Here is an 11,466-nt window from a genome sequence, read left to right on the forward strand (position 1 = left end):
CTACTTATTTATTTTACTTGTCTTACAAAAACTCTGAATTCGGTTTCTAACCTGCTTGAGTTTAAGACCATAAATAAGCGGATTCATAATAGGAGGAACAACTAAAAATTGTAAAGCCATAAAGTTCCTAAAGTTTTGTGATGTGTCTGCAGAACCATATCTACTGTACAGAACATCAAACAATAGAGAAACTGATACATTCATCAAAGACAGTAAATGTGGCATGCAGGTCTGCATAAACCTTCCCCTATTCTCAATAGACTTCAAACATGACCTGATAAGATATGCATAAGAACACAGAATAAAAAGTATATGCCAGAGATAGAAAACTATGATTATGAATCCCATTATATTGCTTACTGATGTTGAACTGCACGAGAGTTTAACAATTGGCCAGTTTGCACAGTAGAGCTTCTCTATGTGTGATCCACATAACCTCAGTTTACTTGTTAAAATACATTGCACATCTATTAAAAAGAATGTAGAGAGCCAGGGATAAGAGACTAACCAAGCAACCCTCTGCCTGGTCATAACAGAGTGATACTCCAGTGGTCTACAGATTGCCACATACCTGTCATATGCCATCACTGCTAGAATTAAAAAGTCACTACAGGCAGAAGAATAAATGACAAAAGTTTGGATCAAACATCCTGCATAAGAGATGACCTGCAGATAAGACAGTAGATCCAGAAGGAACTTGGGGTAGAAACCTGCAGTCCCAAACAGGCCACTGATGCACAAGTTACACAGGAAGATGTACATGGGCTCATGGAGGTTTTCATCCAGGACTATCGTCAAAATGAGAGCAACATTTACTAGTATAATCGCACAGTAACACAGTAAAGTAAGAGAGAAGAACGTGGCTCTGTGTTCCATTATCTCATCAAACCCTGAAAGAGTAAACCATGTCACTGTTGATGCATTATCAAGGTCATATCTGCAAAGCAAGAGGAAACCAATTCAGTCAGAATCAAACCACTGTGCTGCTCCTTAGATAAGCTGCAATATGTAAAGTATGTGGAGGGGGAGATATTCATTCAAGGGAAAAAGAGATTTACCATACTCTATTGTACATTACCCGTGGTTAGTTGGTTCCATAGATGAGACCTTGTTTGAGTACTCATGAACTCAACAAGTTGCACTATTTTATGCCCTCCAGCCCAATACAATCACACCTTGTAAATGAACAGGGAATTTAGGTCCTTGGAGACTTGTTTGAATTTTAAAGTGTGTGTGTGTGTGTGGGGGGGAGGGGGGGGGGGGGAGGTTATGTTGAATGTTGGTATACCACAGATCACTTCCGTTTTTAGATGTTAATCTTTGTCACCAGTGAAGGGGAAACAATGTCCACAAAAACACAGCACATTGAAGAACCAACATTTTGCAAGTAGTCACAACAAAAACGGTAGCTAGATAGCTTCTGGGCTAAGTTATCTAGCATAATACTCGTAGCAATGCTACTACCATGCTAGTGTTACTTGTTAGCCTTTTCATTAGTACATTTTGAAGCCATACTAAAGCGTTTGTGGCATACATTTTGTCCATCTAAAAATATTCAGTTGGAATGTTCGAAGTCGCTGTGAGACCCGCATTCGAACGATCACATATGTGCGACGCTACTCCTTAACGGGTTAAATCATAGATATATATAAAGGCTAGATGTCTCGTCCGCGTTGCCGGCCAACGGAGTCGAACGTCCGCACATGGCGGCCATCTTGCTACAGTCAACTCGCTCACCCATAACATTTTGTTGGTGCTATATGTAGCTTACTTTTTTAAATAACCATAACTTGCTCAATTTTCAACCGATTTTTAAACGGTTTGGTTTGTTATCAACGTCAGAGATGTCGTTATGCCACTGCATACTTATGAATAATTATGTTTTTTTTTTTTTTATAGAATAGAATTATGCAGTGGCATAACGACATCTCTCGATTATTTAAATAATCGTTAGTTGCAGCCCTACTTACATACTGTAAGGTTGCGCAGTATGCAATCTGTGTTTTTAATAAGATGTCTTGATACATTAAGGCGTGTAGAGATACAGTGGACCCGGACTGAATCTGCTGGAGTGGTAGCATTTAGATGAGACCTAAGGGAGGGATGATAAACTCAACATGAGAAAGAAAATCTAATGAATAGCCATAATAGCCATGTGGATGAATTCAGTTCTTTTTATACTTGTTTGGGTTTGAAGAGTGAAATAGGAATATGCTGAATGCTGTCATACATTACAAGAGAGTCTGTAGAATATCCAACAAAACTGTACAGTCAGAACTAAATACATATTGCGAATATACAAGGTTTGATCGCTAATTTTACTTTATTTTGAAATATTCAACAAGCTGAATTAAATTAAAATGTTTAATTTATCTTGAATTACATTTCATCATTGGTCAGAAATGAAAGTATTTCACAGGTAGGCCTACTCTACCTGGGTTGGTAAACAGTGTCTAGTCAAATTAATATTTTCACCAGAACCTACTTCAGTTATCTTTCTTTTACTTGTCATGAAGAAAATCTGATTTTCTAACCTGCTTCCGTTTAATACCATAAATAAGCGGATTTAGAAATGGTGGAATAACTAAGAATTGTAGTACTGCCATAAAGTTCCTTAAGTTTCGTGATACATCTGTTGAACCATATCTACCGCAGAAAGCCTCAAAACACAGAGCAACTGCTAAATTCATCAAGGACGGTAAATGTTCTGTGCAGGTCTGCATAAACTTTCCCCTGTCCTCAATAGCCTTTAAACATGACCTGATAAGATGTATGAAAATAGAACTCATATCCAGCAAAGAAAGGATGTTAATATACCCTATAATAGGGCTGAACGATTTCAGAGAATAAGCTAATTGCCAGGCAGGTTTTGCACAATACTTGACACTGCGCAGCATCTTTTTTCAAGGCAAAATTGGCAAAGTCTCTGTAGTGTCAGGTTCTGTCGAGCCTGAGGCTATCCTACAGGTCAAGGTAAAGTGTAACGGTGTGTGTCCACTAAAGCAGAGCGGGCGGCGTGGGGCGTCGGCTTCCAATTAATTTTCAATGAAATCGGGCGTTGGCGCTCGCGTAGGGCATTATGGGAAGGCGAGCAGAGCGGAGCGTTGCAAGTTGGATTTTCTGACTATGTGTTGATGTCGTGGGGGTTGTGGCCTTATATTTTTGTTTCTTTATCAATTCGTCATGAGTAACTCTGTGTTTTAGTTTCAAATGGTTAAATAAATTAGTTGTGTTGCCATGTGGTGCAGCTATCACCTTATAGCTAATCTTGCACATTGTGTGACGCTGCTCCTCGTCAGATACTTCGAATCCGAAGTGTTCCCATACCATCTAAATTGTTCTCCCCTTTTTCACGGTCAAACGGTGCTGTCTTCCTTCTGCCATATTCGAGTTGAGCTGTTTTTGCTGTTTTTTGAGTACCGCTGCTAGTGAGTGAGTGTTGCTAGTCAGTAGGGCCGCGTTCAGTAGGTGTTAGATCTTTAACTGTGTCTAATGTGGCATGAGGAAGAAGTATATGCCACTGGCGGGACATGCCAGTGAGCTGCCAATCAGCAGCATCGACCAGCATTGACTGCCAAATGCCCGAACACATACTGACAAATGACTTGACTATCAAACTGTAACGTTACTGAAACTTTAATATTCAACACACTGTAGGTCTGCTACAACTTTTATTAGCTTGTAGATAAATTACATTTTAACAACGAACTCGCTCGGTATTCGTTCGTGTAATTGGCTGTCAACGGTCGATGCTGCTGATTGGCGGCTCACTGGCATGTCCCGCCTCCTGCCAATGGCATATACTTCCTGATGCCACATGCAGGTTAAAGATTGAACTCCCTCTCGCCGCGTTGAATACTTTTGGGGGAAGGACTGAATTGCGCGTGCGCGTCTCTTTCAGAAACTCTCTAGGCCTACTGTAAAACGAAAAATGCCAAATTAATCGTTTCAACTCGATTATACGAGTTTGGAGATCGTTTGACCCAAAAATCGAAATTGCAATAAAAATTTGCTTAATTGCACAGCCCTACTCCCGAGCGTGGTGTACTGTGGGAAGGCAAGCGGTGCAGAGCGTTAAAAAACGCTGTAGTGGACACGTACCATAACGTGCACCAAAGTAAAATCGCAGCCTTTGCGATTACAAAATCTTGTTTTGTCACATCGCGATATAATCGCAAATGCAATTAATCAGTCAGCCCTACCCTATAATATTGTTTTATATGGTTCAAGAGCAAGATGGTTTAACAATAGGCCAGTTTGCACAGTGGAGCTTCTCTATATGTGATCCTTTCTTAATTAGCATTATTAACTGAGCCACTGAGAACATGAGGACAGACATGATCATCTTATTGCTGTATTTCCTTCCTGACTCTAGTTCTTAGGTTGCAGCAACAATGTTATAATGTTTTTGTATTTTTTGTATATTTTGTCTGTAGATGTGAATGGCAATTTGTCCCTTTTCAGTTGACATTTGCTGAATCCACCATAATTCAAATAGAGCTACAATGGGTATGGCCCACTGGTCTCAAAGAGGGTTTCTATGTCAATGTATATTTTTTGTTGTCCGTCTGTGATTCAACTTCTTTCATCACCTTAATCGCAACTGTTCCCAACCAATTGTTTATGTATCCAGGTCCTATTCCATTGTCTGTTTATCATTTGCTAGTCAACTTTTTCTGTGTTTTTTTGTTGTTTGTTCGTGTTGGCTTTTTTTAATGTCAGATGTCAGTCACGATGAGGAGGCTGTCTAAACACCATGGGGAATGTTCTAGACTCTAAATCCAGTTCAAGGCTTAATAAAATCAAACATCTATAGTCTAAAAAAGTTTGTAATCCAGCTTTCCATTGATGCTCCCAAACGAAGGTGCATAGATGTTTTTTATGACAAAGACAAAATGTCAGAGCTGTAATAATGGTAAAACGAAAAATACATGTACTTGTAAGTCACAATATAGCATTTATATAATGTAGCAAGAATAACATTTTACTGTAGATTTAGACATTTCTCACATATGAATGTAGACCGACTATAGAATTTGTGGTGTAGATTCTTTAACTGGTGTAAAAAGTATAGTAATATCAAATGTTTCCATACATGATATTAAAAAAGTTAGAGACATTTCAATATCAATCTGTCTGAATTATTGGGAGTAATTCTCTCGAGCATTGGTTGTCGAAGAATCAAAAATGCTAAACAACTGTCTGTTTCATATTAAGAGTAAGGGTGGCTGCAGGTCAGCATACATTTTCCCCCTTTCATTTTAGAATGTTATTTTTTCCAGATTTTATACAAAAACTCAGCATTCGAATACGAATCTGTGTCAGTTGCAGACCATAAATAAGAGGATTTAGAATTGGAGGGAATATTAAAAATTGAACAGCCATGAAATTCTGAAAGCTTTGTGACAAATCTGATGATCCAAATCTACTGTACATGAGCTCAAACAACAGAGCAACTGCTACATTGAGTAATGACAGTAAATGTGGCATGCAGGTCTGCATAAATTTCCCCCTTTTTTCAATAGACTTTAAACATGACCTGATCAGATAAGCATATGAACATATAATTAATAGTATATGTACCACATAGAACAGAATGCCAATATACCCTATAATATTGTTTGCTGTAATTGAAGAGCAAGATAGTTTAACAATAAGCCAGTTTGCACAGTAGAGCTTCTCTATATGTGATCCACACAACCTCAGTTTACTAGTTATTACTATAGCAACAGAGAATAAACAGAATATAGAGAGCCATGGATAATAGATTAACACAGTGACCTTCTGTTTAGTCATAACAGAGTGATACTCCAGTGGTCTACAGATTGCCACATACCTGTCGTAAGCCATCACTGCTAGAATAACAACATCTGCACAGGCTGAACAGTATATAACGAAAGACTGAGTTAGACATCCTGCATAAGAGATAACCTGCAGATCAGACAGTAGATCCAGAAGAAACTTGGGGTAGAATCCTGTTGTGCCAAACAGGCCACTGATGCACAAGTTACACAGGAAGATGTACATGGGCTCATGGAGGTTTTCATCCAGGACTATCGTCAAAATGAGAGCAACATTTACTAGTATAATCGCACAGTAACACAGTAAAGTAAGAGAGAAGAATGTGGCTCTTTGTCCCATCATCTCATCAAACCCAGAAAGAGTAAACCATGTCACTGTTGATGCATTGTCACTAAAGGTCATATCTGTGAAGAAAAAAAAAACTATTAAGTGTGCTCGTTACACAGAGACCATAATACCATACCTTACCATAGTATTCCTGCTCATAGAAGTAAGTAAGTAAGAAGGTTGCGCAATACTTAAACTATTTGTAAAGAAAAATACAGTTTAACAGTGCACTGACAACAATGGTACATGAGAAATAAATTCAGCACATACATGTACATTACCTTGTGTTGGGATACACCATCGATGGGATATTTTAAGAATCACCCATGCACCCTACATGTAGCAGTATTTTATGCCCTCTAGCATGATGACCTCATACCATGTGGAAGGACAGGGAATTCAGGCCCTTGAAACTGTTTGGATTAGAAAGGAGTGAAAGGAGGAGGGGTGTTGCTAGATGTGGTCATACTGTAAACCTTTAGAACTCTCATGAGAAGTTCAAAGAAATGTATACCCCTGTAACCAAAAAGCCATTTTCAGGCTAATTACATTATAGCTACATTCATTAAGCATGAGCATAGAGTTCCTCTGCAATAGAACTACCTGACTGTGGAGAGGAAGAGGGGGAAGCCCAGATCCCTCGATGACCTGACCTCCTACCATTCCCTGCTGGCTGCCTTCATGGCCACAACAACGTTAGTGATGTGTCTCTTCCACTTCTCCAAAATCAACTCCTACTAACCATCTCTAACCCACTGTAACTTTTTTCTACTTTCTCCTCTTAAAATAATAGAGGGTTCCTTAATAAGAATGAGACTGCTGTCTCATCTAGGTACATGACTTCACTCCTGGGGCCATGCAGGGGTGGAAAGGATGACTGAATAACACTCTTTGAACATGCGACCACAGAGCATAATCTACTCTGCCCTTCCACTGGTGGGAACATGTTACCTACTGGAGGTTTTGCTTTTGCAGGAATCACAGGTGGCATCATGACTGCTTTGACACTGTCGTTCATTTTCAGCGTCATGCTCAGCCAAGGGAAAATGTCACTAGGGACCTGTAAAAGTCCAGAAGGTTCTCAACATACACCTAAGCATACTAAACAACAGTACAGGAACAATCCCAACACTGTCCGGGGTCTGCATTCCTGGCGCTGTACTCATCTGATTATTGCGAATCTGGAGAGTAGTGTGGAGCACTTGAGAAGATAGGATGTACTGGAGCAGCAACAAGTCAGGTTCATCTGCTACATTGTTGACTGCAGTATCGGTGAGAAGAGATCCTATATCATGATGATGATGATGATGGCTGTACGTGAACAGAAGCTCCTGTATGTATTTTTTGTGTATTAAGACTCCTCTCTTGGAGTCAATAGGTTACTTGGTGTACTCTATCTGTTTATTTATCTCTCTCTCTATATATATATATATTCATATATATAGCGACTTTCATTGTTCTTGTTCATTTCAGGGTATTTAAATTACCTTGTAACCAACCCATGTCATTCGTTCGACCACCAAGTGCAAGCCTGGGATTATTTAATGATCCAAATTCGCATCAATAAACTCAGTCTACCCTTTTCAATTGTTTCTGCATTTCCATGGCCACCGATGGAAATCGTTGCAACAATAACCATCTCTCTTTTCTCCATAGGGATTGTTTTACACCACTACTGTCACTTTCATGATTACGATCTATACACACTACATCACCACATTACTTCTTGTGTTTTCTTTACCATTCCCACATTCAATTCCATTTTCTCTGTATACAGTTTTATACTTATTGTCTACTTATATGCTTTAGATTACTTCCTTCATATTTCAACATCAAATAGAGAGGGTACAATTTCTGGGGAAATTGTAGGGTGTGCTTGCTTGCGTTGGTTGCACAGGGGTCAGTTTTTTAATGACATTTTTACAACTAATATTTCTGTATATTTTATATAAAAATGCATAGGGCCTACTTATTATTTATAAAGATTACATAGATTTAAAAGCATTTTTTTTGCTGCTCATTTACAACTCAAAATACGAGTTAAGTGTAGAATGAAATAGATGTCTTCTCATTTCCCCTGCAAGAGGCAGCCTCATCATTGAATCAAAACGAATAAATTTGGCAGACCGGTGTAAAAGTGGACCTAATCTCTATGACTTAAACGTCATTTTAAGTTTTTCCCTTCTCGTGATATTTTCAGGCATGTAGCCTACTCATTGCATACATTCATTAATAAAGAACCCCCTTTGAAGATTATTCTACGACGTTACCCGGCAGTAGAAGATGGAATCGCGATTCAGACAGTCACATCTGCTAACTGAAAATATGCCCCCCAAAACGTAAATAAGCTTGACATTTATTTAGTGAAAAATCGCTCATTCATAAAAAGCTCACTGGTAGCGATCATTGTCAGTAACAACGCAAAATGCGATATAGCCCTGTGTGGAGAAGCTGCCCCGGTAAATTGTACTACTACGGTACAGTACTAGTAGACTGCTGCTGTGTTCGTCTTGGTAGCGATTGCGTTGGTTGAATTGGATTTAACGTTCCGTTGTACGGTTTAGGCTGAAATTAATTATTTTCATGAACAGATTGACAACGTTTAGGCTGTGGCAATGAAGTTCAGGTTAGTAGTTAGATAGACTTTTGATTTAAGTAAGGGGAGTGCCGAACATGTTCTGTCGCTGTTTGACTTCCTACAGCTGTGTAGATGTTTTTGTAGTGTCTCGCGTAGGCTACAGCGTTGCAGTGAGCAACACTGGTTTGAAACCACAGGTAATGATCATTTCACCCACAATTCGTTTACTTGTAATGTAATGTCATAATAAATCCTACAACGAAAATGTATTTGTGGGGAATGTTTATTTTAAAGATTGAAAACAGATGCATCATAGACCACTGTAGTATGTGTTGCCCGGGCAACAGAGGCTAATGTCATGATGCTAATGCTTCAGTGAAATAGTAGACTACTGTTTCCGAAAGTAGATGTACTTCCTTAATAATATCAGCTTATATTGTACATTACACATCACAATTGTGTGTCATATCACAAAGTAAAATGAGTAAATAGTTATCACCCTGGCCTCTTTTCTTGTGGTGTTTCTGCAGCTGCCTTGCAGTAAAGCTATAGTTAGCCTAGCTATCCCCCAAGTTAACAGATGCGAAACGAATGTTCTGCCAAAGGTAGTCACGCGTGTTTTCGTGACGTTAGTGACGTTAGTAATGTCAGTGACTGTGGCTAGCAAGTTAGCCACGTTAGCTTCACTTTTCGCCACAAAAACTTAACTTGAGCCTAAACCATGCAACGGAACGTAAATTTCAATAGAAGCATCTCAATCGCTACCAAGACGAAACTTTTGACACCTACGTTGTCTATGTAGGCCAAATATTGACTGAGTTTTAGGGGGGCAAAAAGAAATTAAAAAAATTATAATAATATATATGTGAGAGAACAAAGGTTGTGCCCTTGCCGAAGGCAAAGCACACCCAATAATATATATGTGAGAGAACAAAGGTTGTGCCCTTGCCGAAGGCAAAGCACACCCAATAATCATAGGGGGGGACTGTGGAATTGTTCTTGTTTTGTCATTGAAATCTGGTAGGATCTGATTAGTGAACTCATAGAAAGAGCATGTTACACGTCTGAGACGTGTAACATGTTCCCAGTGTACACAGACTTGACCTGCTGTTGAATGTTTGCATTTAGATGAGATTTACTTAAAAGAATGATAAATTCAACATGAGATGAAATTGTTATGAACAGCATAATAATTTTGCGCCATGTAGGCAAGATGAGCAGGGAAATTAGGTCCTTTGATACTTGTTTAGATTTGAAGTGTGAAGGAGGGATATATCGAATGCTGCCATAGAGTACAGTAAGGCTGAATAAGATTTTATCATTGGTCAGGTATTGCTTCTCTACCAGGTTTTATCAACTTTGTACAGTGGTACTAAAATTACTATTCTCCCCAAAACCTAATTGGGTACTCTTTACATTAAAGACTTTTTCTTTTTTGTACTTATCATACAGAAACTCAAAATTCTGTTTCCAATCTGCTTCAGTTTCAGACCATAAACAAGCGGGTTTAGAATTGGAGGAATAACAAAAAATTGTACTGCCATGAAATTCTGAAAGTGTTGTGATGTGTCTGCAGAACTATATCTACTGTACAGAACATCAAACAACAGAGCAACTGCTACATTCATCAAGGACAGTAAATGTGGCATGCAGGTCTGCATAAACTTTCCCCTGTCCTCGATAGACGTCAAACATGTCCTGATAAGATATGCATATGAACATATAATTAATTGTATATGTATAACATAGAAAAGTATGTTAATATACCCTAATATATTGTTTGCTGTAATTGAAGAGCAAGATAGTTTAATCGCACAGTAACACAGTAAAGTAAGAGAGAAGAACGTGGCTCTGTGTTCCATCATCTCATCAAAGCCAGAAAGAGTAAACCATGTCACTGTTGATGCATTGTCACTAAAGGTCATTTGATTTCTGTGAAGAAAGTTCTGTTCTCTTTTTCTGTGTGTTGCTAATCTGAAGAGTTGTGTGGAGCACTTGAGAAGACTGAATAGGATGTACTGGAGCAGCAACAAGTCAGGTTGATCTGCTACATTGTTGACTGCAGCATCGGTGATGCCCATGAGAAGTGATGAAGAAAGTGTTTTGTCCGTCTCTTCATAAACGGAGTGACTAAGTTCAGTTAAGTTCTGGATTTTAATATGTATTTATCAATCTGCAGATTGGGAGAGAAAACCAGTCTTCTGACCATAAATGACAACACAACACCAAGCTTAGGTCTCAACCAGGTCTCTCTCAGCTCCGAAAGCCGGAGGACCATCTTTTATAGGGCACAAGAATGTAAACATAGATTGTGACAGTCAGGCAGGAATGACGTTACAACAGTCTCAGAGAAAAAGATTCACTGCTCCCAACACATAACAACTCTCACACTAGAGAGTTCATAGTTGGAGCTCTCCTTGTAGTCATGACAAGGACCGTTTAGCCAGTACTTTCTCCTGACCCCGAACATCTATTAACCTGACACATAGACACAATATACTGTTATTGATAGCAAGCTTACATGATAAACGTACTAACTAGTATCCAATGACTAGTTCTATTGATTAGTGATTAATGTAAGCACACAGGAAATCCCAATTTCTTCCACAGAAGGGATCCTACATCATGATGATGATGATGATGGCTGTACGTGAACAGAACTCCTGTATGTTACCAAGTTGTTCTTCTAGAGATTGGGAGTAGTCAGGTATATGAAAACAGCAGGTGGTGCTGTTCACCCTACACAGACCCCGCTCACT

The 11,466-nt window shown here is 38.9% G+C and overlaps 2 protein-coding genes across 2 annotated transcripts; both read right to left on the minus strand.

The window, feature by feature from the left end:
- Positions 1–1,098, minus strand: LOC136959909 (olfactory receptor 11A1-like). The gene is made up of 2 exons (XM_067254147.1): positions 1,079–1,098; positions 1–937 (listed from the first exon to the last, which is right to left on the minus strand). Exons 1-2 carry the CDS (start codon positions 1,096–1,098, stop codon positions 1–3), a joined length of 957 nt encoding a protein of 318 aa, XP_067110248.1.
- A 4,158-nt stretch (positions 1,099–5,256) lies between these two features.
- On the minus strand, positions 5,257–6,204 carry LOC136959917 (olfactory receptor 1D2-like). The gene has a single exon (XM_067254157.1). The coding sequence runs from the start codon at positions 6,202–6,204 to the stop codon at positions 5,257–5,259; it is 948 nt and encodes a 315-aa protein (XP_067110258.1).
- Positions 6,205–11,466: the final 5,262 nt, after the last annotated feature.

Source organism: Osmerus mordax, chromosome 2 (assembly GCF_038355195.1).
Source record: "Osmerus mordax isolate fOsmMor3 chromosome 2, fOsmMor3.pri, whole genome shotgun sequence".
Lineage (NCBI taxonomy): Eukaryota > Metazoa > Chordata > Actinopteri > Osmeriformes > Osmeridae > Osmerus > Osmerus mordax.

Excerpts from the sequence above, each read along its gene's own strand:
- LOC136959909 (XM_067254147.1), bottom strand. The coding sequence starts at position 1,098 with ATGGAACCAACTAACCACGG. Across the intron at positions 938-1,078 it reads ATGGAACCAACTAACCACGG|ATATGACCTTGATAATGCAT; the intron begins GTAATGTACAAT and ends CTTGCTTTGCAG.
- LOC136959917 (XM_067254157.1), bottom strand. The coding sequence starts at position 6,204 with ATGACCTTTAGTGACAATGCATCAACAGTGACATGGTTTACTCTTTCT.